Source organism: Citrus sinensis, chromosome 2, assembly GCF_022201045.2.
Source record: "Citrus sinensis cultivar Valencia sweet orange chromosome 2, DVS_A1.0, whole genome shotgun sequence".
Lineage (NCBI taxonomy): Eukaryota > Viridiplantae > Streptophyta > Magnoliopsida > Sapindales > Rutaceae > Citrus > Citrus sinensis.
The window spans coordinates 23,155,428-23,183,256 of NC_068557.1; the positions used below are offsets into that span (position 1 = coordinate 23,155,428).

A 27,829-nucleotide genomic window follows, 5' to 3' on the forward strand; every position below is an offset into this window, starting at 1 on the left:
CAGGGCAACTTTTCTCCACTCTTAATCAAAACTCACTTTGTGTTCGAGCAACCCTGTTTGCTCAAGGAGTAGCTTTATACTTGGAAAACCCCACTTAATAGAGTCTACCCTTACAGCACAGCACTAGAGAGAGATCCACGCACGCAGATTCGACTGATTAAATCCTTGCTTTTAAAGCAACAAAGAAATTTTCAAGATTTTATGCTTTTTGCTCATTGGTTATTCCCTTTTACATAAAGACACTTTAACATACACCTAAGTCACAATGGTACGAAGATGATTCTCAACTGTGAACAATCACAATATAAGCAAAACCGCAAACCTTTAAGAGTCCTGTGGGAAAGATAGGAGGCTTGGCGAATCAATTCTCACGATCAGTTCATCTTCAGCACCGGAGTCATCACTAGAATAATCTATTACATGACTCTCATTTGCGCCTGCATTTTGGGATGGGGGTGCAGGAATTTGCCCAGTGGACCTGCTCACTTCAAGCTTCTCCCTCACAGTAGTAGCCCCTTCTGATCTCACAGAAACTAGACGACGGTTAAGATGTGATGGAATGCTTGGAAAAGACAGGCTGTGTGATTGCATGGTTTGAGTGCCGGTTGCAAAACTTCTAGAACGCCTTTGAACGTCAACCTTAGAATTGTAACAACATAGAAATTAGTCCAATAAAACAATGAAGACCCACAAAATTAACATTTTCCAACCTTTCATGTGTCCCTTCCAATAAAAAAGAGAAACGACATAAAAATTATTATTATTTTTAAATGTGAACTGAAAGCAGTAATTAAATTACAGCAAGTCAGAGCCTCCACTAATGAATTAATCCTCTATAGTTCATTTCTTGACTGAAAAACTCTTCAATTAAAGGAAAGAACCATACCATGTTGCCAAAGATGCTCAACTGCATTGCTCTAGCAGACAAGCTGTTTGTCTCCTCAGAGTTCTGCTTCTGTTGCCTTGCCTTGTAAAAATGCTCTGGCCAACTCATAAGATTTCCATGTTCTCTACTTAGAGACTTGTGAGGTTGATCACTTGAGTGTGAGAACAATGAGGATGTCCTTCGAACAACTGCTTTGTTAGCTTCAAAAGCTGCAATGTCAAAAATAATTACTCTTGCTCTTGTCTCCACTAGATAGCAAGATCCTTGGTGAGAAAAACTGACTGCCTCGACACCTGTCATTAATCAGTGACATAATCTAGTTCATTTACTATCAACTGCTACCACATAAAGAATACAGTTAAATTTGAGTGTCTGAAACAAGAAAACTAAGATGATGTTTCCTTCAGCCTAATAAATCTATATAGCTGGCTAGCTGGGCAACAAGTCTAATTTCATTGTCACACATGTTTGGTAAAATGCAACTGATGACTTGATATTACCAGGCAGCATTCATTTTAGGGCAAGTTAGTTATATCTTAAGGCCCACGTAGAACAAACAATAGAACTCTTCCATTACTAAGGCAAAGGAATTGTCTTCAATAAGGAAAAGAAATCCAAAACAAATCCTACAACACATCCAAATCATATCTTCTGGGCTTTGCTTTGCAAGTCCAAATATGTAATGAGTTTCTTTTGTAGAAAACCAAATTTTGTACACATCTCTCCAGGGAAGAATACTTTTTGCATGAACAAGCTAAATCGCATACCTAATATGTTGCAGAACTTGATGGGTGTATAAAACAAGAGCATTTTCAACCGAACTAGCTACGATTTCTGGCTCACCTCCTCTAGGTGCTGACACTAAATCCATAAGCAAAAAATTACCAAGAGGAGATCCAGGAAAGTAGACTTTAAAATTGTTTAAAACAGTTTTCAAGTCAACATTCTCTTTATATTAATATGCTTTTACAAAATCTATTGGAGTTCGGAAGTTCCCAACTAATCACTCTTCTGCTCTTCCATTCAATAGAATAAAACATGCTACAAATATCTGAACTTACAGATTCTTTAAGATTACTTTGATTTTGAAATCTCAAAAAGGGAAAAGCCATTGCAGTATTAGCAATATAAAAAGGCCAAGCAGATTTGCATAGGCACAACACTCCTTTCAGGAATCATAATCTATTAAAAGTAATCATGAACAACAGTTTGTCAGATATACAAATACACATACCTACATGTTTACATGTTCACATTCATGCGTACATAGATTTATGTGTGTAATTAACATAAAATGTTTCAAGAGGTGGTCTTAAATTACCAGATGTTTCTGCACTTCGGAAGCTTAGATTCCCCTGTGAAGGAATCAGAGCTGCCGGTGGTGTAATAAGTTCCTCTTGGAGACCATGGGTTTTTATGAATCCTTCCAATAGAAACCCAATGCAATGGTAAGGTATTTCTATAATTTCTCCTCTCAAGCATGTAGTCATTTTTGACCTCTCTGCTATGAGAGCTCTCATGTCTTGCATTGTCAATTTTTCAAATATCTGAGGAAGCAAGAGCCTGGAAAGAGCTATAGCACTTTGCTGCAAAAACAAGATAAATGAAATAAATAGTCATACCACAATAAATCCAGCAATACATATTCCTAAAATTTATCCTCTTCATGGTGATCAGACATTCTGAAAATATAAACCAAGGCAGCATCAAATGCTTGATAAGTGCAAGTAAGCAATGGTTTGATCCCTAACAGATACACACGTTTCCTATGCAAGCAACAAGGACCTTTGTGCTTTCTCAAAGTTCATGTCCAGACTATGAAGCAATAAAATCATTAGCAAAATTCGTACCTGCCACAGGAAATCTTCTACTGCAGGATCTGACCTCAAAATTGAAAGTATCTTGTCAGATTCTATGAAGAAACATAATACAACTGAATCTGTGACCATATCACTCATGTAAGGCTTTCCAATTAGCACCTCATAGAGACCCAAAGTACTTCCATGAGTAAAAACTGGATGCAACGAGTGCTTGTTTCTAATGCTCTTGCTTGTCCACTACCAAAAGATAAATTAATCTTAATATGCATCTATCAAAATTATTAATGCATTTTTAAGTTCTAGAAGGATACAATTTTTCCATGTAAACACATTATTTACCTTAACAACACCGTTAGATATAAGCCAGATACCACTTGGCTTGGACCCCTCCCTGTACAGTGTCATGCCACTGAGTTTCATGATTTCTTTTGTGGAAAGTTCAAGTGGTTCACGGACACTGGGAGGAAGCTCCCTTAGCAAGGGATGGGCACAAATCAAATCACTTATTTTGGGAAACTTCACTAAAGGAGGATTCCTTAGAAGCCTTTTCAAGTCAGACTGCAAGAAAATAATACTAAATTGTACAAAGAACTAAATAAAGTATAGTGCATAGAATGAAGATCAATGCAAAAAAAAGATACCTGGACAGCATCATGAAGATGAAGCATCTCCTTTTCTTCTAACAAGCCAACCTTCTCAAGATTTTGGATGTAATCAATCAAATGGTTTAGTACTGAGTAAGTTACTTGCCTGGTTTTGACAACATGCAAAACCTGAAAAAGTCCAGTGGGTAAACATATTGCATAGGATCCTCTGAGCTAGGGAGTATATTAAAGATATTTTCATCTTTGTATGCTCTCAGCAGAAATAGAGGTATTAAAACAACGGCACCCAAATGGTTGTCTGACTGGTATACAACATTGTTGAAAATAAAGATTCAAAGTTATGATTTATTTGTAATCTTGGCTATTTTAGGAATAAGTTAAATTATAATGGGAAGATTCATTAGGATTCTTTCCAGATTTTGTTTCCTATTATTTAGGAAAGGATAGATGTAGTCTCCTATTTTCTCTCCTATTTTGCTGTATATATTCCCTGTACATACTGTTCTGGAAAGTAAGAAAAAGAGGAACCAATTCACAGTTTTCTTCATGGTATCAGAGCTAGGCTCTAAACCCTAGTTCTCCTATCAGCCGCCATTTCCTTCTTCTCCTCTACCACCTTTTTTTTTTAACAATATCCACCTTCCTTCCTCTCCCATCAGTTGTATTCTCTGTGGCAAAATACGGGATGGCTTCCTCATCAACCTCCGTTACAGTATCACAGTCTAAAGGAAACGTGGAGACTGCAACTCATGGTGGAATTGATTCTTCACCGATCTTAATTACCAGTCATAAATTGAACGGCCACAATTATCTCCAGTGGTCACAATCTGTCATGATGTTCATCTGTGGCAAGGGTAAGGATGATTATCTCACGGGTGAGGCGGCCATGCCAGAGGTGTCAGACCCTAGTTTCAAAAGGTGGAAGTCAGAGAACAACATGATCATGTCATGGCTTATCAATTCCATGAAAAATGATATTGGTGAGAATTTTCTTTTGTTTGGGACTGCAAAGGACATATGGGATGCTGCAAAGGAAACCTATTCTAGCTCTGAGAACACATCAGAGTTATTCCAGATTGAAACCATCCTCCATGACTTCCGCCAAGGAGAACAATCTGTCACTCAGTACTTTAATACTCTGACTAGGCATTGGCAACACCTTGATCTATTTGAAACATACCCTTGGAAGTGCACCGACGATACAACCTTGTACAAGAAGATTGTGGAACAGAAGAGAACGTTTAAATTTCTCCTCGGACTCAATAAAGATCTAGATCAGGTTAGGAGCCGTGTACTCGGGACAAAGCCTCTACTGCGCCCTCGTGAAGCCTTTTCTGAAGTTAGGCGTGAAGAAAGTAGGAAAAAGGTGATGATGGGGTCATCAGAACCAACACTGGATGCCTCTGCACTAGCTGCCCGTGCATCCAACTCTGTAGGGGTTAGTGAAAATCGTACAAAGAAAGAAAGACCATGGTCCGATCACTGTTGTAATGCAGGCCACTATAAGGAGAGTTGCTGGAAAATTTATGGCAAACCTGCTGATTGGAAACCTCGTTCCAAAGGTGACCGTGAATCTCGTGCTCATGCAGCATCCACCACGGACAATCAGGCCTACCCGAGCCAAATCCATTCAGCAAGGAGCAAATGGAGATTCTTCAAAAGCTTTTCGATCAAGCCACTTTGAACTCCAATGCAGGGACAAGTCTAGTGGCTCAGAAAGAGACTCATTCAGCGTTTGCAGCCACTAATAGAGCAAGCAAACCCTGGATAATTGACACTGGTGCTTCTAATCACATGACTGGAGATGCCTCAATGTTGCAGGATTATAAAGCTTGCATCAACAACACTTCAGTCCGGATCGCAGATGGCTCTCACACAAAAATAGCAGGGACAGGTTCCATCAGACTCACTAAGGAGTTACACCTTAATTCTGTACTTTATGTGCCTAATTTGGCTTGCAATTTATTTTCAATCAGTAAATTCACTCGTGATCAGAATTGTGTAACTAAATTCTATCCAAATATGTGTGTTTTTCAGGACTTGGATTCGGGGAAGACGATTGGCAGTGCTGAGCTATGTTCTGGACTCTATCTACTCAAAAGCGATCAATCCTCCTTCATACAAGATTCGAGAGCAAACTGTGCCAAGTCCAATAGTCTGTCAACTAGTTATCCTCATTCTATTGTTAGTCCAAATGTCAATAACGATAGTGAAATTGTTCTGTTATACTATTGATTAGGTCATCCTAGTTTCATGTATCTCGCAAAAATTTTTTCCCAATCTATTCATCAATAAAAACCCTTTATCCTTTCATTGTGAAATTTGTCAATTTGCAAAACATACTTGAAATGTTTATTCAAGTGTTAAGTATAAGCCTTCTCGGCCATTTGCTTTAATTCACAGTGATGTGTGGGGTTCCTCAAGAATTAAAAATGTTTCTGGGGCTCGCTGGTTTTTGTCATTTGTGGATGATCATACTCGTCTCACTTGGGTGTTTCTCATGAAAAACAAATCCGAAGTTAGTCAAATCTTCCAAAACTTTAACACCATGATTCAAACCCAATTCAATACCAAAATCCAAGTCCTTAAAACCGACAATGCCAAGGAATATTTCAAAGACTCCCTCAGCTCATATCTTCTCCATCAAAGCATTCTTCACATCAGTTCTTGTGTTGACACCCCGCAACAAAATGGGGTCGCTGAACGCAAAAACAGACACCTTCTTGAAGTGGCTCGCTGTCTTTTGTTCTCATCTCATGTGCCTAATTTTTTCTGGGGTGAAGTTGTTCTCACTACAGCCTACTTAATCAACCGAATGCCTTCTAGAGTCTTGGGGTTTCATTGCCCAAGAAAAGTTCTTCTCAATTTCTTTCCACACACTAGGATTGTTTCAGCAGATTTACCACAAAAAATATTCGGTTGCACAGCATATGTCCATGTTCACTCTCAACACAGGACTAAACTTGATCCCCGATCTCTCAAGTGTATATTTTTAGGCTATTCTCCACATAAAAAAGGATACAAATGCTATTCTCCTCACACCAGAAAAATATACACTTCCAGAGATGTAACATTTGTTGAAAACCTGCCTTTCTATTCCAAAACTGCTGTTCAGGGAGAGAGTACGAGCGAACTTCAGCCTTGGGAATCTTCTTGGCAATCTTGGCTGGAAACCCCTCATGAAAACCCTCATAACTCAACCACCACACATGATCAATCTATCCAACAGCCACAATCAGCAATCCTCCCAACATCTTCACAACCTTTTGAGTCATCTGAGTCCTCCCAACCACAATCAGCCGAGTCACCCCGTCATCCATCAGCTCATCAACTACAGCCTCTAATCTCACCTCTTCCACAGCTTGCTGTTGATAACCTCAATGTTTATAGGAGAAGAAGAACTGGAGAGCAGATAGAGCACAGAACTCAGCCACATGTCCAAGAAACTGAACCAAATCCAAGCTCTTGTGAAGACAACACAGGTATGGATAGTCTTGCCTCGGTTGAGTTCATGGTTCCAAGTGTTGATGATTCTAATAAATCAATTGCAGAAAGAAAGGGGGTTCGAAGTTGCACCACTCATCCAATTGCCAAATATGTCTCATATGATGGTTTGTCCTCATCATACCGAGCCTTTGTTTCTTCTTTAGATAATCTACATGTTCCCAACAATATACAAGAGGCTCTCGGTCATCCTGAGTGGAAGAGAGCTGTTCATGAGGAAATAAATGCTCTTGAGAAAAATGATACATGGGTTATAACAGATCTTCCTGCAGGGAAACGACCAGTTGGATGTAAGTGGATTTTTACTGTTAAATACAAGGCAGATGGAAGTGTTGAGAGGTTCAAAGCTCGTCTTGTAGCTAAAGGGTTCACACAGTCATATGGGATTGATTATCTTGAAACCTTTGCTCCGGTTGCAAAGCTCAACACCATCAGAATCATGCTCTCCTTAGCAGTAAATCTAGATTGGTACTTATACCAACTAGATATAAAAAATGCGTTTCTCAATGGCGATCTTGAAGAAGAAGTGTTTATGGAAGTTCCCCAGGGTCTTGATCTGAATCTTACTGGAAATAAAGTGTGCAAGCTCAAAAAATCTTTGTATGGGCTTAAACAATCCCCTCGAGCATGGTTTGATAGATTTGCGAAGGCAGTTGTGAGACTTGGTTGCACTCAGTGTCAGGCAGATCACACTCTATTCCTCCGAACATCACAAGCAAAGAAGATCTCTCTCCTAATCGTATATGTTGATGACATCATTCTCTCAGGAAATGATGAGGAAGAACTGCAGAAGTTGAAGAAACAGCTAGCTCAGGAATTTGAAGTTAAAGATCTAGGGAATCTGAAATATTTTCTTGGGATGGAGGTGGCAAGATCTAGAAAGGGAATTGTTGTCTCCCAGAGGAAATACACCCTGGACTTACTAAAGGAGACTGGTATGATTGGGTGCAAACCAGTAGATACTCCTATGGATCCCTACAAGAAACTAGGCTCAGTTGAGAATAGTGTTCCAGTCAATAGAGGGAGATATCAAAGGCTGGTTGATCGTTTAATCTATCTCTCACATACCCGTCCGGACATAGGCTTTGCTGTTAGTGCTGTGAGCCAATTCATGCACAATCCTACAGAGGAACACATGGATGCAGTCTTTAGAATTTTGAAGTATCTTAAGATGACACCTAGAAAAGGATTGTTTTTCAAGAAATCAGAATATAGGAATATTGAGATCTACTCCGATGCAGACTGGGCTGGAGACATCACAAATAGAAGATCAACATCTGCTTACTGTTCCTATGTCTGGGGAAATCTAGTAACCTGGAGGAGTAAGAAACAATCAGTTGTAGCTAGGAGTAGTGCAGAAGCAGAGTTCAGAGCTTTGGCAAATGGAATCTGTGAAGGAATTTGGATAAAGCGTGTACTCAAGGAACTCGGTGTGTGCAGCCCTTCATCCATTCTAATGAGGTGTGACAATCAAGCAGCAATCAGCATCGCAAAAAACCCAGTGCATCATGATCGAACCAAACATGTCGAGATTGATAGGCACTTCATCTCAGAGAAGGTCACTAGTGGAAGTGTGGAACTAAAGTACATTCCAACTAGACAACAAATTGCAGACATCCTTACTAAAGCACTGCCAAGACCTAACTTTGAAGACTTAAGTAACAAGCTGGGTTTGTATGATATACACACACCAGCTTGAGGGGGAGTGTTGAAAATAAAGATTCAAAGTTATGATTTATTTGTAATCTAGGCTAGTTTAGGAATAAGTTAAATTATAATGGGAAGATTCATTAGGATTCTTTCCAGATTTTGTTTCCTATTATTTAGGAAAGGATAGATGTAGTCTCCTATTTTCTCTCCTATTTTGCTGTATATATTCCCTGTACATACTGTTCTGGAAAGTAAGAAAAAGAGGAACCAATTCACAATTTTCTTCATACTGGTTATCAGAAAAAAAACTTTTTCATTAAAAAAAAAAGAAACAAAGAAAAGAAAGACAAAAGGAAAAAAAAAAAAAAGAGAAGAAAGAGGAAAAAATTGAATTGGAAGAGAATTATTACAAAAAGTTGACAGGAAGTCAGTAGGGGCCAACTGTAAAATTTACTAATCTTACAAACCTGAGGAAAGTTTACACGAACATCTTCCAAGAATTTTCTAGCATCTTCACCTTCCACCTTGCTTTCTTCGATGACAACAGAAGCAATACCACTGTCACCTACACAATTGAGTTGGATGTTTAAGAAATTAGGACATTGTTTCAGAAAAGAGGGAATTCCTGATGAGGTAGTAATAGACAATTGATTATGAAAATCCAAGAAAATTAGAATCATCAAGGACTATATCTCCTTTCCTTTGGTTATATAACAATGCTACTTATCCTCCGAATCATAGCAAAGTGATGCAAGATGACTGATTAACCCTGCCTCAAATTGATTAGGCTCGGCAACTATTTAGTTTGAACACAAGATCATCTAATTTTATGTATCTAAACACAGATTTAGTTTTTCAATCACCAGCAGGGTATCAGAATTACCATCACTTACATGGAAGGGAAAAAGAGTACTAATTTCCTCTTACTCTATATACATATAAATTCCAATAATAACATCCCAGTTTTCTTGAATAAACAAGAAATGCCTTTCAATTCACTAGAAACTAAAATCCAAAGCAAAGCGCTTTTCCCATAAGAGTACAAAGTGTTCATCACAAGTCACATATATTCTTCCATTCTGGCATTCTGCCATTCTGCCAACCAAAAGTCCCATAACATTGCCCACTTTCAACAGTTCCACAATAATGTCAAGGTCTTTCTTGCATCCAAATCACCAAGTCTCCATACACAAACAAACACATGAAGCCAAAGACACCAATGGCAGTTTAGCAGCTAGAAAAGGCAACTAACCCCATTAAACCAGTTTTACAAGCTATTCTTAAAGAACGTCATTTCACAGCCACCAATTGCGTCAGGAAAGATCACTAACCTCACTAGATTTCCAGGCCACCTCGTGCTAATGGAGTTTATTCACAGTGGTTGGTACCTTTCAACATGGTTAGATGTGGATTCAGGTGTCAGGTGAAATTCCCTTTCCTTCATTTATGTATGCATACATTCAAGGACAAGAGAGGAGACAATGCTGTAGACTTTAGTTAGCTTCAATGAGATTGAAAGTGAATTCAAAAGGGAATCTTGAGCGATGAAAAAAATTATAGAGGGATTAGTGAGAATAGTCAGAACCAATCAGGAAATCATGCAGGAAGCTTCATGTTTGACAAATTAGTTTTAGAGATTGAAGGAGCCATTCTCAACAATAACATGGATCAAAAGCACCTTCTTTGTTAGCATATTCAAACAACACCTATGCTTTTTAGATAATATGTACAATCACTTAGACAATTCATTGCCCATAATGGAGTGGCAAAATGCTGCGTCAATTTCAACATTTTTTCAGCTAGGTCGACTGCTGACCATTCTCATACCATACTGATTCCTTCTTCTGGTCACTTGAATCACTCATTCAGAGTCCAACCCATGCGCTTGGTATGCCCAAGTTCTTTTCTACTTAAAATATTTGATCCAGGAAACAAGTCTGCATTGGAGAATGTGCCTCATCCTTCATTTTTGGGCATGGTTCCACATATATTCCTATCCATTTTTCCTTTTCTGCTAATTCTCTGTGTTTTAGGAACTAATTTTCTGTCCGCGCAATTGAAAATGTTCTGAAGCTTTGTTTTAAGAAGGAAGATCAATCAGCATGCACAAAGTTTATTTACTACTAACAGATGGTTACAAAGAAAAGAGTAATCAAGAGAAGACATTGTAGGAAAGAGATGAGTTTGCTGGTCAAAGAACAATTTTATAACTAGGAATGAAGTAAATAGAATATAGCACCGCAGAAGAATTTACCAATAAAGTCGTGTAATTGCTGCCGAGCGATTTTATGGGCACGAAGAAATGCCGCACAGATGGAACACGCAAATTCCAACCTCTCCACAGTGAAATATGTAATCAATTTTTGCGGAAACATGCTTGTCTGAAGGAATTTGTAATAATTTGGGAAACTAACATTGTCTTTTAAGCCTCTCCAATCACATAACTCATTAGATGCCAAATCAATTCCTTCATCCACTGATTGCATCAAAATATTAGCAGCAGTTTGTGTTATCCTTCCCTCATCAAGCATTGCCCAGTAAGCAGCCTGGACACCTGATATGGAAATTTTATCAATTTGGCATTGTCATTACGTAGCTGGAAGAAGTTTTTATTTCCAAAAAGGATTTGAAAATGTACATTAGCAATAAAATTAAGCAGCAAACACACAAGTATATCTCTCCAGTCTCAAAGAAAACAGTAAAGACCCTTCTAGTTGCTAAACTTGAGGAATATCCAATTTGTTCATGGATTATTAACTTGCTAATTATAGATTGAACTTGGCATGATTAAAATTAGCATAATTTTGAAAGAAGATACCCTGGCCTCACATACATGCATGCAAATGTGCACACGGAAGGAGAGTAAAACAGGAACTAATGCATTGAGAATAAAAAAGTTCAGTAGCAGGCAAAGCAAAAACAATAAAGTACAAACCATTCAAAAGGCGTATGCGTATATCTCTCAAATTTGTGGGGTCCAGACTATCGCCAGTTTCAGATGCACTGTGAGGATGCATAGGTACCCCTTCCAAATCATTTAAGCATCTTATATACCTTTTAACTGTTGGCCAGTCAACAGGTCCCAACTCCTCATCATCACCAAGATCACCAAAAGTCTTAAATGCTGTGTTCAACATTTCATACTTTGTGTAGTCCAATATACGCCTCTGTCACCACATATTGGGATATTTATTGGTTAAAAATACAAGCAAATAATATACATATATATATAAACATTAAAAAAAAAAAGTCCATTATCTTAGGAATGGACAGTTCATTATAACAATAGTCAATGATCGAGATTATATATCAAGGAAATATACTGTATAACAGTAGCCAAAGATTAAACTAAAGCTTCGTCTCATATAATCTAGTAACGAGTATGATAATATTGTTTAGAATTTATTTGTTGTTGTCGTTTGCATATCTGCGGGACTGCTCCACTGTAGATCACATAATTTTGTCTTCTCATTCTTAGAGGAGTTACCCAAGGTTTAAATCAACAGGCTCATTTAAAATAGGTTTGAATTCCTATTCTTCCTCTCATATTCTTATAGTCATTTTGTTATAGACAAAAATCCATCTTTGGAATAGTAATCTTCTTTATTATACGTTTGCAATAGGGCAGAGCCTATTTTAACTTTCCATTTTGGCCTTTTCTTTTTCTTTTCCGATAAGAAAAAGTAAAAAAAAAATTGTGTATAAAAGAAGAACAAAGTTGGACCTCAGGTCCACCAGTGACTGAAAACATCAGGTCCACTAGTGATTGAAAACAACTTAACTAGGGAGCGAAAGGGAGTAAAGCAATTGAGCACTCATCTGAAACTAGATGAAGTCTATAGCAGTTTATAACAACAAAGGCAATGTTAAATCTGGCCAAAATGGCACTCATAGTGTTTTATATAAAATCAGTAAGATCTGGGTCATCGCTGACCATTAGGTCTTGAACAAATAACTCTTTACACATTGCCTTATGTATAGAAAACTAGGAAAGGAAAGAAATGTCACAATAATATGGATAGCCAAGAAACAGTCATGATAATATGGATAGCTCAGCAATATTTCAGATTTGCCATTTTTGTTATGCCATTCACCCCGATATCATTTGAAACATAATCATCAAACAGGTAATTTATCAAAGAGAAATGAGACAAATCAAATTACTTCAACTTAAAATAGGAGATGAAATATGCTCAAGATCAAGATAAAGCTCACTTTTGTTGCTGATAGTTTGTCCATGTCCAAAAGATGTAAAATATACTGTGTAGTTGATCCATTCACAATGAGTGTCAAAAATACAATCCCACCCGTAAAGAAGACAAACTGCAAAGTTTAGAAATAAAGCTGGATGTTAAGACATATGACACATTATTATATATACACATGGTTAGGAACTCACCAAGGTTCCAGTTTCAGAGGTGATAAGCGATGAACCGCCACTGGAACGCTAAAACCAAAAAAAAAGGGGGAGAAAAGGTAGAGGAATCAGAAACAAAATGGTAAATTTACATGATATATACAGAAATAAAACTCATGCAATGACTATCAGTCCCATTAGCTTAGATGGACAATGGATTTTTATATTTAATATGCTTGACACAAATGTGTTTATCTCTGGTCATGGAATACTACAACACTGCAAGCTACATGTTACACAGACACAAGATAAGGTACCCAAAACTGTTTGTGGATAGTTTTCTCATGTATTTGACCACAGTCTCATGAAGCACGTCCCTTGTCGAGTACCAGTGAGTAATTAGATATGTGTGAGTGCATTGAACAAAGGTTGGTTATAAGCACTATCTAGGATAGATAAAATGTCCATAGCTATCAATCAATCATTTCTTATCAAGTAAGAAAACAGGCAACCATGAAAGTAAGATCTGACAAACAAGAACTTGGAATTTAGATTTGCCTATGTAATAAGTTATTTGTAGGAGCGCTAACTTTATTCATTTTCAGCTAATCCTCAGGACAATGGCTAAATTATGGTAATAGTTATGATAACCCATTCATTCAAAACTTGCCTTAACCGATAGTGAAAGTGACAGTGCAACAGCTCCTCGCAAGCCCGACCATACGAGAATAATAGCTTCTTTCCATTCCAAACCATAGCCAAAATTCCGCAAAACAGGATACAATGTTGCAACAACAAAAAGTCGTGAAACTTGGACAAAAAGGTATAGAAGAATTAAGTAGCCCCATGAATTACCTGTAATTAAACCAATAATGGATTACAAAATTGAAGAGCTCAGAATAGTGAGCAAAAAAACTCATACAGTGTCAGAATTATAAAACTTTTTTATCTTAGTAAGCAAGGCATTGCTTTTCACAAGATCAAAAAATCAAAATATAATATACAAAAGAATTTCTTATATTATGGACATTCAAAGTAAATACATTTTAAGGGAGATATTACCATGATTCTCAAAGATTTTGTCATTGCCGAGAATTCCTTCTGCTATAACAACACCACTGCAAAAGATAAAGAAACAACAGAGATGCCTAGTGAATACAATGAAACCCAAGAATATAATACAGTGAATTGGTGTTAATAGTTTTGGTGTGGGGAAGGAAGGCGGGGAGGAAGGAAGTGTGGTGTGGAGATGAATATAAATTGTCAATTTCCTAAAAGTATGAGGACAAAGGAAAGCTTCTTGGCTTCCATTAGGATTTCATGACCATAGATTTTGACAGTATCCTCTTGACACATATTCTAAGACACTGGTTCATGGCTTATTCCCAGCAAAGTCAACAAACATAGATATCGTCTTCTTCAACTCAGTGAAACTGCAAAGTGGACATTGAAAACTACCCTCAAAACTGCACTCCTATTTTAAATCCCCTACTTTATGAATCCCCAAATGAACACAAAGCCAGCCAACTACGATACCTACACAAATATATCTCAAATAATAGATAAATAAATAAATAATGAAAGATATAACACCTGATGGCTGAACAGCTACAAATCAGTACTTCAAGTGTGAACCAGGAAGTTTTTAACTTACATTAAAGCTAAAATTTCATCGCATAAAAAGTCTTCCACTTGTGTTGCAAGAAATTGTAAGAACAAAATAATCAACCAATGGATGGAGATCTAGGAGGCAGCTGGTGCTAACAAATATTAGTATACTTTTAAGAATTGTTCAATTAGAAAGCATCAAATAAAAATAAAACGTTTCTCAAAGCTTGACATACCAATTGAAAACTTTAAAGTAATATTACTTTTACAACAAAAAGAATTTACAAGTGTATATGGTATAGTTGAAATTCTTTCTGTAATTTATTAGAATTTATCAAACAAATATAGTTTGAATTTTCTAAGAGTGAACAAGAGGCTTAGTTGGCACCACTTAGCATTCAAGTGTGGTAAAATGAACTTCCAAGCATATTTATCCATACAATCTTGACAAAACCCCCAAAAAAAAAAGTTGTCAATCAAAGATTTCCACTTTATCATAATGCATGGATAGCTGCACATAAAAAAAAATCTCAGAAGAAGCAAAGCTTCCTTCTGGGGCTAAGTGGAGTGGAGGAAATGGCTATGTTTTTCTATTATTATTAAGCTGTCTCCAGGAAGTTGAGTGCTTCACTGTCTCAGGACTGTTATTGATCAAATAAAAAAATAAATAAATAAGCAGCCCTCATGTAATAATTAGGGTTGGCAACTTGGTGAAAATGCTGATCTTGGATGTAAAATGACAGGGAGAGGGAATTATGCATGTTTCTCACTGCTTAAATGAGCACTTTAGTTTCATTAAATTACGGTAAAAAGTTTACCAAAACAGAAAATCATGCACTATTAACTGAAGCATATGTACCTTTCAAAACAATACTTGAAGAAACTTTTAACAGACATGAAACAAGTACAAAATCATTATCTGAAAAATTTTCATCACCAAGAAAAAGAAACAAAATTTTTAAGAAAATTGCATTAATATGCTTAAGTTTCAGAAAATATTTTTAAGCTTAGTTACGGCTGCAGCATGGCTTAACGTATGCAGAGAGAGAAAGAGCTTGTCCTTGTGTGTTGAATCATGAATGGAATATATTGCTCATTTCTACTAGTCAAGAAAAGCAAGGAATTTAAGAAGTCTATGTTCTTACCTCAAGATGAAGATTAAAGTATTTGCAATATAAGCAACCATTTCCCTGAAAGAATTAAATCAGATCAGAGTATAAATATTAAGATTACATTAACGTAACAAAGCAAGAACAAAATGTTCACATGTTACATCTAAAATATTTGCACAAGATGAAGCTACTCCAATCAAAATATCTCACACATACCCTGGTGGTTATGGTGCAAATGGATGCTGTTTTCTTCTGTGCTTTGAGAACATATTTAGTAATTAAGTTATAGCAGTGATCCTTAGAATCTTAAAATGTCCTTAACATTATACTCTTACAATACATGAGTAGCAAACTCTTGGTCAATCCACATTACTTAATTTTCATTTTTCTTTTTTCTGTTTTCTATTTTGTGAGTGTGATTGTTTTTCATCCAACAGTGGCTTACAATTGAACTGCAAGTATAGCAGAAAACCTTTCACATTATATTAACTTTTCAGATTTAAGCCTACCAGACTGATGGAAATTTTAAGTGAAAGTAAGTCCATCATGAGCTCATAAGGGTTTCAAATCCTAGACTTTTTTTTTCCCCCTTCCTGTCATATTTTGGCTCCAGCGAATACAGTTTTAACTAGTTCCCAAAAGTAGCCAACCAGTTCTCATTTCACTTTTGTTCCTCTCCAGTTTTATCACTATTCTTTCTTATTCCCTTCCGGGCTTTTCAAACAAGACAAAGGAGTACATCAATATGATATTCAGGTCAATGACGCCTAACAAGAGAAAAAAAGAATGTGGGGACACAAATCTAATATTGAGCAAAAGAATCTTGATGGTGTGCTGCAATTTGACCGTTAGCATGGTAACAGTGCAAGAGCCTCTATACTCCAGTAATAGCTGATGTTTTTCTACTTTCGCTATAAATCTTTATAAAAAGGGTAACGCAATGAGGTCACTATATCTTTCTAATTACTTCAATCCCGCAGCAGAACAAATAAACTGAAATGAAAAGGGTAGCAGAAAGGACAAGCATGGCAGCAGTTTCTGTGCTCCTAGTTGCAAAATTCTTCAATAAATAGCTAGTTTACCTTATATTAGACAACTTTTGTTTCACAAAATACATTGAAAAAATACAATCACTTTCATTTCATATCAGGACTCTTTTTATGATATAAGTTTGCAGACATTGATGTTATCTCTGGTTTTCACAAAAAAAATGAGACAAGAGCAAGCCAGCAAACACAGCATAACCCTTTTTGGAAACATAAGACCTCAAAGTATCTTGTGGCTTTCCCATCATAACTTATATCAATGTCATTAAGCATCAAGGGAGGGTGGTTCAGATGCATTGCCAATATATTTTTACTTTTGTTACCCCAAAAAAAGTGGGGGGGGGGAGGGGGCGTGGGGCGGGGGAAGCTACATTGCCAAGTTTCCATATCAAATATGCTAACTTTGTAAATTTGATACACAGAAAAACTCTGCTTTTCATCATTGAATTAATAAATCAGAAAGATTAATTAAAATTAAAGCATAAAAGGTGCTAGGCGTACCAAAAGTAATGCAAGCTTTGCTGACTTTCACCCTTAAAGGCTGTCCTGGCAACTGCAGCATAAAACCTATCAACAGAAATAATCAAGAGGTATCCTTTCCTGAAGTCCAAAGAAACTACTAAGATTAATTCTACTTACATTCCTAAAGTCATTACTGTCAGAACACCAGAAACATCAGCTCCTTCCTGAGCCTATCACATGAAAATGCTAATCAGGCTTTTCATACATTACAGATGACAGTTAGTTTATTATAAAATATTCCATAATAGCAAAACTAGAGAAGCTGCTTAAATATTGAAATTTTTTAATGGAATATAAATAAAAATATAAATATTTTTTCGTTGATGCCTCAAGGAAAAATGCTACCCATACATCTAGATTGAGAAAAACCTGCACGCTCGATGAGGTATAAACATAAAACATAAAACACTAAAATTGCTAGTGAAGTATGTCTCTCAATTAATTGCAAATCATGGTGCCTTAAATATTCAAAACTTTACAATCTGACAAACAAGCAGAAGTTTTGGCCCTGGTTCAGGGGATCTTTCTCGGTGCACCCATGGTGAAGAAAGTTGAACTTAAATTATTTCTTAATTGTATTGAGGTTCACAACAATAGTTTTTTGACAACTTTCACAACAATAACTGACATGTTAACAAGATCATAAGAAAAGGTAGCATGATATGTTAACCAGATCATAAGAAAAGGTAGCATGACATGTTTGGAAAGGAAGGTACCGTGAAGAAAGCTATGTAGCTCACAGCAAGTGTCAGTGCAATCTCTATCACTGTATCATTGAAAATAAATCCAAGCCACAAAACTGATGCAATCCCAAAAGCAAGACCCATGCCTACACTGGACAAAGAAAAGTGTCTTATGACCAAACTATAGTCTAATCACCAATGCACAAGGAAGGGTTGAGAGATACATACGCCCCAAGCGAGACCTGAGCCAAAAATTTGATTATGGCGCCCCAGCCAAAGCTCTTACCGAGGACCATTTGATAGAATAGCTGGTAGACCACAATCGCTGTCCTGGTAAAAAGAGTATATAAAGAATATCAACTATGCAGAAGGTGATGTATCCTGAATTAATTGATGCATTTGAACAACGTGCTCATTCAACTATTAAGATACCCATAAAGATGTACATAAAAGAGCACAACAGGAGGTCAACAATGAAAAATACCCGTCATTCATTAAGGATTCTCCTTCAATTATTGTATTCAGCTTTTTGCTCGCACCAAGCTCTTTCAGTAGAGCAACTACGGCCACCGGATCAGTAGCACTGAGAAGCCCCCCAAGCAACAACGATGTTTTCCAACTCCAATCATATGGAAAAGTGAGCTGCAGAATGATATTTCAGATGCTATATGGAAAGACGAGTTGAACAAGAAGAAGAAGAAGTTGCTGTGGAAGAAGTTGCAATGCATGGTACCTTCAAAGCAGCTCCAAGAAAGAAGGTTGAGATCATAACTCCTGGACCAGCAAGTAGGATCATTTGCACCAAACACCTCTGCACAGAAGAAGCTTTTAACCATTTACCTCATGAGTTGACTGAACCAAAAGAATGCCAAAAACAAAAATGATGATTACAGTACATTAAAAGAGCACATGCATGGAAGCCTAAAGGGTTGGGAAAGAAAGCATAGCATAGAAAACAAATTAAACAAACCTTAATTTGGTGGACTTCCATTGCAAAAGAACTCTCAAAAAGAAGAGCAGGAAGAAAAACAGCCAGTAGAAGTTCAGGATCAATACTTGCCCCTGAATGCGTATTTTACAACAGCATCAATTAAACGATTAATTACAACTAAGCTAACATTCGAATGCCAAGCAACAGAAGAGAACAACTAATTTGATCTAACAAACTTACAAAGACGAATCCCATCTCCAATCTTTCCCAATTGATGACTTGTCCCATACTCTGCCCCGCCAAAAGAAAATGAAGGAAATTAGTTAAATATCCAAATTCAAATTGAATTGAATTGAATTAAAAATAATAATTAATAATAATGGAGGACGAAAAAAGAGGAACCTAGAGATCCAAGAGCAATTCCGATGATAAGAAGAGCAACGGTGTAAGGAACTCTGGTTCCACGGAGTAAATGTCTGCAAGCAATCCCAAGCACCAAACTTATTCCCACAAAAATGACAGCGTCTGTTGGATTCCCTTCACTTGGGCTGCTGCCCCCGCCGCTCTTTTGTTCCTCCTCCAGTATTCTGTACGGAAGCTGAAGCAGTCCCTCACTCACGCTCTCCATTCTCTCTCTCTCTCTCTCTCTCTCCTATGCTGCCACGGAACGGCTGTTAATCAAGTTCACTCCACTCTCTTTCCGCCCGCAGCAAACTCGTCAAATTCTCGTGTTATTTTTCTTTGCTTCACTTTCTACTAAGTAACGGTCAGTCACCCTTGTCACGCTACCCAAGAGTACTTGAACGGCTGTTAATCAAGTTCACTCCACTCTCTTTCCGCCCGCAGCAAACTCGTTAAATTCTCGTGTTATTTTTCTTTGCTTCATTTTCTACTAAGTAACGGTCAGTCACCCTTGTCACGCTACCCAAGAGTACATTACAGAGCGGTAATAGAAAGAAATATCAGTTGTGGCTACAATAAGTATTATCAATTCAAGTGTTATTAGCACCTACTTATTCAGTTATGTTTCATTGATTTTGCTATTTATTTACACATTTGTTTTCATAACAGTAAAGCAGTTAAGCCCTGACGCAGTACCAGGCATATCTTCGTAAATTTGCAAGCATTGTTTTGGTTTTTAATCAATTGAAAGTTTATATTATTTTTTAAAGTTGGATTTAAGGAATAATCGGGGAGAATAGCCGAAATACTCAGATCGCGCAGTGTACCGGCACATATCTTGGATTAAGCTCTCTGACCTTGTTTTATAAAATTAATTTATCGTACCGAAATAATTGAGGGCGGCGAATTCAAACAATAATTACTTTTGTTTTAATATTTGTCTGATGCTTAGCTGTGATTACGATAACCTCGGCTTCTTTTTTGGCTCCTTGTGCACGTTTACTACCATGATTCGATCGTACAAATTTATTAACATATGATTTGTGTTTGTCCCACAGATCTTTTTTTCTTTTTTTTTTCAAAATTACGATTTACGACTCGTCCCATTCAATCACGGATCATAAATTTCTTTATTTAATTGTGTTGTTCAACGGTGGTTTTGATTATGAAATAGACAAATGTAGTAGTCAAGTTGATATTGAACTCCTTTTCTTTTCTTTTTTTCTTTTTTTTAAACTTTTTTCTAATTAAAAAAAGATAACAACTTTTCCTGTCCATTGATTTAGTCAAGTTTAGTGAGAAAGTTGCAGAGGTCCAAACAGAATAATGCGTTCGTTGACCCAATGTAATTCGTGGATCAAATTCATTAGATAAAGAAGCCCATCAATTTATTTGAGATTCTGATTTTTATTTAATTTATTTTTATTTCTCAACTTTTAGCCATCCAATCTTTATTATTATTATTTTTTGGTGTGAATCACCGGCGTAGATACCAGCTGTGTGACACAAAGACTGTCCACTTCAGTAGATAGCCAGCGACAGCCATGCTGCCATGCCACGAGCAATCCTTGGTAAAGACCCTAAAGTTCCGCCACAGTAACCCAACATATGCCTATATTCATGCCAAAGCCAGTGATCCAATTCCCACTCTGGTCCCGAAGAATACCTCCAGCACTCGCCACTCCAGACGTTTTTTTTGTCCCATCAGTGTTTAGCTTACACCATGGCCAGGTTGGTGGACTCCAACCAATCCATCTTTCAAGACGTTTACTACCCATGGGCGGATGCATAGTTACCACACGATGGACTTCCTGAGCTCTCATTGTAATATCATTGAAAATAGTGACACTATCCCAAAATCCATTGTTAAAAAGATAGTTATTACGCCAGAACCATAAGCGCCAAATAGCAATTTAATTTGTATTTGTGATATTGTTGGCTTGTAGGGTTTGCAACACAAGTACATGGACAATGTGCATTAAACGAGTAGGTTTGCAGTGTGGGTAATGCTTTATTTTAGTTATTGATACTTTCTGCTATGCTATGTTTGATAAATGTCATTTTTCTGTTCTTTGCAGTTGTTTTTATTTATTGCGTATCTTCGTTTGTAGTGTGCAAAATTTTACAGAAAGCTGTCAATGTTTCCTTCTTGTAATTTGTTCTTGTAAACAAACTGTAGCTGGTATATTGCTGATATTTCAGCTAAGTTTGTGATTACTATTATTTTATGTTTTATTGAGTGAAAGGTCTGTTAAAACAGTTTGGGAGATGCTGATGTTGTTTCGTGTTCTGTCCAACTACGATGTGATTGTTATTATTATTTTTAACGTCATTGGTTTAATCAGAAATCCTTCATGTATCTATATGTTTCTTACTTCCTTGTGTACTCATGCAAAAGAACTTGTTGATTGCAAGGGTGCTAAATCTATCATGTTTGCTACTGCTGTTGTGATGCACAAGAAAATAGAATTAAGAATATTTGGTGTACTTCTGTAACTTTATTTTTCTCAAGCTCAAGGCTGAATCCCCCCCGGCACCCCCAACCATACACACACACCAAAAAAAAAAAAAAAGGCTAGAAGGTGAAGAGTTATTTTAGAAACAAGAATTACATAATGTAAAGGGAAATTTACAAAAATGGCCATAAAAATTTTGCGTTTTTCAACTTTAATCCCCCAAAGTTTTTTCTATTATAACTAGCCAAATACCCTATATTTGGACTACATTACCCTCGTCACTTTCATCAAATTTACAAAGGCATGCCACTTGTTCAATTCCAGCAAAAGTAAATACAGATTTTCCTCAACAACTTAACAAACCTTCATCACTCTCAACAAACTTCATCATTCTCGATAAATCAATTGCATAATCGAATATATAATTATCAATGTGAGAGCTTCTTAAAATTAGTTTATGCTCTTATACAATGTAAACCTTTAATCTATTAATTTTATCAACTAAATTCGAAATTAAAGTGGGTTTTGTTGTAAATATTGTTATTTTTCATTTATAAAACAATGTGATTTGTTAAAGTACTTAGTTTGAGTTGAAAAATGAAGAAAAACCATTGAAAACACAGAAAAATCGGGCAAAAAATGAAGTTCAGAACAAGTGAGACATGCAAGTGGGACAGGTGCATATCTCACATAAACGCACTGCATTTATGTGCGACAGGCACCTGTCCCACTGCCTGCCGCACATAAACTCACGGATTTTATGGAGTACATGATTTTGAATTTGATTTGTCTCGTCGTAAGCTTCGAAACGGTATATTATACGCCTAAAACGGACATATATAGCTCAAGTTATGGCTTTCGAAACATAAATGAAATTTGGTGAGACATGCAAGTGGGATAGGTGCTGCGTTTATGTGCGACAGGCACCTGTCCCACTGCCTGCCGCACATAAACCCATGGATTTTATAGAGTACATGATTTTGGATTTGATTTTTCTCGTCGTAAGCTTCGAAACGGTATATTATACGCCTAAAACGGACATATATAGCTCAAGTTATGGCTTTCGAAACATATATGAAATTTAGTGAGACAGGCAAGTGGGACAGGTGCATGTCTCACTAAATTTCATATATGTTTCGAAAGCCATAACTTGAGCTATATATGTCCGTTTTAGGCGTATAATATACCGTTTCGAAGCTTACGACGAGACAAATCAAATTCAAAATCATGTACTCCATAAAATCCGTGAGTTTATGTGCGGCAGGCAGTGGGACAGGTGCCTATCGCACATAAATGCAGTGCGTTTATGTGAGACATGCACCTGTCCCACTTGCATGTCTCACTTGTTCTGAACTTCGTTTTTTGCCCGATTTTTCTGTGTTTTCAATGGTTTTTCTTCATTTTTCAACTCAAACTAAGTACTTTAACAAATCACATTGTTTTATAAATGAAAAATAACAATATTTACAACAAAACCCACTTTAATTTCGAATTTAGTTGATAAAATTAATAGATTAAAGGTTTACATTGTATAAGAGCATAAACTAATTTTAAGAAGCTCTCACATTGATAATTATATATTTGATTATGCAATTGATTTATCGAGAATAATGAAGTTTGTTGAGAGTGATGAAAGTTTGTTAAGTTGTTGAGGAAAATCCGTATTTACTTTTGCTAGAATTGAAAAAGTGGCATGCCTTTGTAAATTTGATGAAAGTGACGAGGGTAATGTAGTCCAAATATAGGGTATTTGGCTAATTATGATAGAAAAAACTTTGGGGGGTTAAAGTTGAAAAACACAAAATTTTTATGGCCATTTTTGTAAATTTCCCTAATGTAAACAGAATGGGCATTACAGAATAGAAAAACAAAAGCATACTATTATATTAAATTTCTCCATCCCATATTTCCTCCACAGTTCTGAAAGGGCCATTCTCTGATAGGTACGCCTCAGCACGGCTTCCTCTGTACTGCGGAATTTGTTCTATCTTTTGAAGCTCTTCCGCACTTAGCTCCCAGTCAAATATGTCAATGTTCTGTTCCATTCGTTCTTTATTAAAGCTCTTCACAATGACACTCACCCCTTGCTGGTAAACCCACCTAATAGCAACCTTTACATGCACCAGGAAAAATAAAAAGTGGAAAAAAAGAAAAGAAAAGAAAAGGCAGTCAACCATTTATGAGAAAATATATAATTATTCTCCGGCAAGTTGACACTATTGTGAAATTTCAAATCTGCATTCCAAAACAAATAAGCACTCACACTAGAGAATGACTCTCTGTCTATATATATAGGATGTTTGTATTGCTCTGTTGCTTCTATTACAATAAATCATCTCAATTAATGTATGATGTTCATTCATCTATTCAATAATAAAATTTCATAACTTGCAATTAGTTATGTCATACGACCTTAAAACATGGCTTCTCATTATTACTATTATTTATGAATGGTATATTGATAATTAAACTCTTTTCCCACTCATGTGAGTGGGATTCAAATCCTAATTCTCTTGTTTAAGCTTATGAGATTTTACAGATAGATATATGGGTTCATATAATAATACAATTTTGCCTACTTTCGTTTTTATTGAATTTACTAAGCAGCAATGAACTGAAAAATCTTTTACATTTCTTCAACTTCTAATTAAGCCTATAAAAATAATTATTTCTCGAACATAAAAACATTTTTGAAACAAAATAAATACAGTTAGCATTCAATTTAACACTGCAGATGAAAGTGATTGATGGGTTTCGTTGTTGTTTTTTAATTCTCAAATTCAAAAAGGGAAAATGAATTATGAATTACCTGAGCAACAGTCTTTCCTTTAGCTTTTGCGATCTGTTTGAGCACCTCATTTTCCATAACTCGATTATGTCCCCAGTTAGTCCCTACGGCTCCCAATGGTGAGAAAGCTGAAAAATGAATCCCCTTCTCCTGACAATAATCTCGCAGCTTCTTTTGCTGCCAAATCGGATTCATCTCCACCTTACCAAACAAAATGGATTTTATATATAGAGGCATAAAACAATATTTCGTCCCAATATTTTAATTTTATTAACTCACCTGATTGACAGCAGGAGGAATTTTTGCAGTAGCAAGTAACCTCTCAAGTTTCTTGCATGTAAAGTTGCTTACTCCTATTGTTTTTGTAAGACCTAGCTCTTGACATTTCTCCATTTCCTCCCAAACACCCTCATAGTCAAATGGACGAATATCCTCCGGCTTCACTGGATACGTCGCCTCTGGAATCAAGCTTACCGGAAAATGAACTAGATAGAGATCAAGGTACTCCAATCCAAGAGTCCTACACAAAGAGGGAAAAAAAAAAGAACAAATGAACAAATAAATAAAATTTATTAAGAAAGTAAAAAAAGTGAGGAACACTCATTAGATTAAAGCTTCCTTAATATTAAGGTGCTGTAGTTTTAGCTGTAGTTTTTAAGATACAACAGTAATAAAGAAAAAAATTACATTATAATTATAAAATAAAAATTAATAGAAATTAATAGTATGTAATAAATATAATTTTTAAATAATAATTTTATAAAAATAATAATGATATTATAATTATTTCATCATGAAAATAGTGGATCACATAATTTAATTTTAAAACCACAACATTAATCAAACTCAGTGTTATAATTTTTAAGTTATGGCTGTCCTAAAATTACTTGAGAGTTTTTTGTAGGCCGGGGATGACACGCCCGTAATAGGAGTCAGTGAGCCAGAGTTTTGAGGTGATGAAAAGCTCATCGCGGGATTTAACGAGGCCAAGACGTAAAGCTTCGGTTAATGCTTCGCCAAGAGGTTGCTCAGATGGGTAAGATGCAGCAGTATCAAAGTGTCTATACCCCAGCTTAATTGCATGCAGAACACGTTCTTTAAAGGCTTCATTCAATGGATATTCAACGGTTCCAAAGCCTACAAGAGGAATCGATTTCTCTGTTGAGCCCAAGGGTTCCTCTGGAATGGCCGTCCCCATTTTCCTGCTATCCAGTATTTGCCTAGCTAAATTACTACAATGATTCCATGCTGGGCGCTTTACTTTCAACACGATGACTCTTCTAATGCTCTTTATTTATATCAGGAAAACAAGTACTAAGAATTTTTACATTTAGGCCCTTGAAGTATTATATTTTCTCTTTTTTTTTTTGTATATATCCCTACTGTTTGATGTAGGATGATTGTGTAGTATGAGTGGGGGACCTTATTGAGGGCATAACTTGAGTTACAAGTATTTGTTTTCGGCGTATAATATATCATTTTGAAGTTTGCGGTCAAACGAACCAAATCTCTAATGCTTGTGCCGTTTTACCCCGTGGTTGAGCTAGAAATTCTACTTCTTTCTTAGTCGTTCTCTGTTTTAAGATTTTTTTTATTTTTCTTGATTCTCCTAGAATTTTTATCTTTTTTTTTTTAGAATTCAAATTTGAACACCGTTTATTTTCCTTTTCTTATTTAGTTTAGGTGAAGTTTATTATAAAATAATATTTTAGATTTACCTATTTTGATAAATTCTTAATATTTAAGGTTATTATATAAGAGGTCCAAAACCCTAGTTTTGTCAATTGAGATTTATTCAAAAACCTTTGTTATTCAAAAACTTGTGTTTCATTTACCTTTCAACGCTATACGTTTTCATTTCATCACCTTCCTATGTTGTCGGTTTTTACCTATTTATTATTAAATGATTTTTCAAATAACATGAGTAAGCATATTAGTTAATTACATAGAAGCTGGATTTATGTTAGCTAGTTCATTCTTCGGGCCTCAACAACCTTCACGAGAATCAAAATTGATCTTAGCAAAAGCATTTTAATTACCATTTTTATGCACTGATTTTATGATAATACAATTTATAATCATAATGGAAGATTTATTTTGGCACTTACAAGGTTAGGTGATTTTTCATAATGGACGATTTATTTTGGCACTTACAAGGTTAGGTGATTTTTCATACTGAAAAATTGTTTCAATTTTATAGTTCATTTTTAGTAATCTTACTGTTTTATTCTTTATTTTGCTAAAATTACTGTTTAAATTCTTATTTTCGGAGAATGACTTCTTCCCTTATAGTTTTCAGGTTGCTATAGATGAGTTATGATTTATACTTTTTACAATATCCGGTTATCCCTATTGTAAAAACTTTTATTGAAAATCTCATCTTATTCAAATTACAAATAAATAATAATTTTTTTTAAAAAATTAAATGTCAATAATTTGATGATTTATCATGAAAGTTATATGAAAGTGGTAAAATTCAAATACTGTAGGGGTAAAAATGTTGGCCTTCTATTTATTTATTTATTTTTAAGATACTGAAAAATGGGGGAGTTAATATCATAAAATTACTTAATTAGCTATTTTTGGTGGTACATTTATCAATTTACTGATTTCATTAACAAACCTTTGACAGAAACTGACGAAAGGGACCGACAGAGAGAAAAGGTGAAATATATGCTTAAATAAGAAATTTGAAAGGCTCAGAGACGTAGAGGGAAATTTTGCAATGAAAGTGGAGATCCTACTCACGAATCACTTCATGGACAGTCGGTCAACAACGATACACGAAAGAATAAGAGTAAAAAATACGACCAGTCATCATGTCGGTCCACAAAATCAATACACCTTTTGTAAAGGATTGCTTTAAATAAGAAAAGAATATATATATATATTTTTTCAAATTATGCCAACATTATAAAATAAATGCACGGTAGTCCCATCTGAATGAAATTTCTGGCTTGCCGCCTCAATTAAATTTTAGGCCTTACGTAAACTTTCAAAAGTAGGTATTTTTATTTAATTTAAAATTAATGATATTGATTGGAATTTTTGTAATAAATAAGTATTAAGATTAAGTTTTTTAGATAGAAAATCCTTAACAGTTTTTTTTTTACAACTATTATTATCTTTTAAGATTTGCTTTTTCTTGGGGTTATGTTCAAATACATTTAATTTTGAGAGATTACAAAGAATGGAGGTATATCATCAACTCTATTATATAGACCGTTGTATGAATTAATTTTGTACAAATTGTGGCATAAATTTATTAGTTGGATGAACATACAAACTAATAAAAAATAAATTATGCTAGTCAAGAGCTATTTAATCTAACGAATTGAATTATGTCGCATCAAATTGAACAAAATAAGTTCGTAAAGGAGTTTTAACTCTATTGCTACTCTTGTTCAAATAACCCAAAATTTCAATCATTTTTAGATCATTCAAATTAATATCAATCAT

At 35.7% G+C, this 27,829-nt stretch overlaps 2 protein-coding genes across 6 annotated transcripts; both read right to left on the reverse strand.

Annotated features, from left to right (window-relative positions):
• Nucleotides 1-148: 148 nt before the first annotated feature.
• On the reverse strand, nucleotides 149-19,866 carry LOC102614022 (sodium/hydrogen exchanger 7). 5 transcript variants are annotated; one of them, XM_006492219.4, is made up of 23 exons: nucleotides 19,127-19,852; nucleotides 18,965-19,015; nucleotides 18,764-18,855; nucleotides 18,527-18,604; nucleotides 18,278-18,435; nucleotides 18,022-18,123; nucleotides 17,827-17,944; nucleotides 17,228-17,280; nucleotides 17,090-17,155; nucleotides 15,576-15,620; nucleotides 13,885-13,940; nucleotides 13,493-13,677; nucleotides 12,865-12,912; nucleotides 12,681-12,788; nucleotides 11,401-11,632; nucleotides 10,720-11,019; nucleotides 8,933-9,030; nucleotides 3,348-3,479; nucleotides 3,046-3,264; nucleotides 2,737-2,943; nucleotides 2,208-2,472; nucleotides 887-1,179; nucleotides 149-639 (listed from the first exon to the last, which is right to left on the reverse strand). In XM_006492219.4, the coding sequence occupies exons 1-23, from the start codon at nucleotides 19,350-19,352 to the stop codon at nucleotides 325-327; spliced, it is 3,447 nt and encodes a 1,148-aa protein (XP_006492282.1). In that variant the 5' UTR covers nucleotides 19,353-19,852; the 3' UTR covers nucleotides 149-324. The 5 variants fall into 5 exon arrangements, with proteins under 5 accessions (XP_006492282.1, XP_024948780.1, XP_024948779.1 ...); XM_025093013.2 differs by lacking the exons at nucleotides 149-639; nucleotides 887-1,179 and adding an exon at nucleotides 1,626-1,747 and having other exon boundaries at nucleotides 19,127-19,866; XM_025093012.2 differs by lacking the exons at nucleotides 18,965-19,015; nucleotides 19,127-19,852 and having other exon boundaries at nucleotides 18,527-18,645; nucleotides 18,764-18,851.
• A 3,552-nt stretch (nucleotides 19,867-23,418) lies between these two features.
• LOC102614513 (non-functional NADPH-dependent codeinone reductase 2-like) lies at nucleotides 23,419-25,648 on the reverse strand. The gene is made up of 4 exons (XM_006492221.3): nucleotides 25,258-25,648; nucleotides 24,650-24,890; nucleotides 24,392-24,571; nucleotides 23,419-23,693 (listed from the first exon to the last, which is right to left on the reverse strand). Exons 1-4 carry the CDS (start codon nucleotides 25,566-25,568, stop codon nucleotides 23,469-23,471), a joined length of 957 nt encoding a protein of 318 aa, XP_006492284.1. The 5' UTR covers nucleotides 25,569-25,648; the 3' UTR covers nucleotides 23,419-23,468.
• Between the last annotated feature and the right edge of the window lie 2,181 nt (nucleotides 25,649-27,829).

What these genes read in the sequence shown, in the direction of transcription:
- LOC102614022 (XM_006492219.4), bottom strand. Translation starts at nt 19,352, where the DNA reads ATGGAGAGCGTGAGTGAGGGACTGCTTCAGCTTCCGTACAGAATACTG. An exon ending in AATTGCTCTTGGATCTCTAG is followed by an intron (nt 19,016 to 19,126) that starts GTTCCTCTTTTT and finishes TTGGCGGGGCAG; the next exon opens with AGTATGGGACAAGTCATCAA. An exon ending in ACTTTAATCTTCATCTTGAG is followed by an intron (nt 13,941 to 15,575) that starts GTAAGAACATAG and finishes TATCTTTTGCAG; the next exon opens with TGGTGTTGTTATAGCAGAAG.
- LOC102614513 (XM_006492221.3), bottom strand. Translation starts at nt 25,568, where the DNA reads ATGGGGACGGCCATTCCAGAGGAACCCTTGGGCTCAACAGAGAAATCG. An exon ending in TTCCTCCTGCTGTCAATCAG is followed by an intron (nt 24,572 to 24,649) that starts GTGAGTTAATAA and finishes TTGTTTGGTAAG; the next exon opens with GTGGAGATGAATCCGATTTG. An exon ending in AAGGAAAGACTGTTGCTCAG is followed by an intron (nt 23,694 to 24,391) that starts GTAATTCATAAT and finishes GTGCATGTAAAG; the next exon opens with GTTGCTATTAGGTGGGTTTA.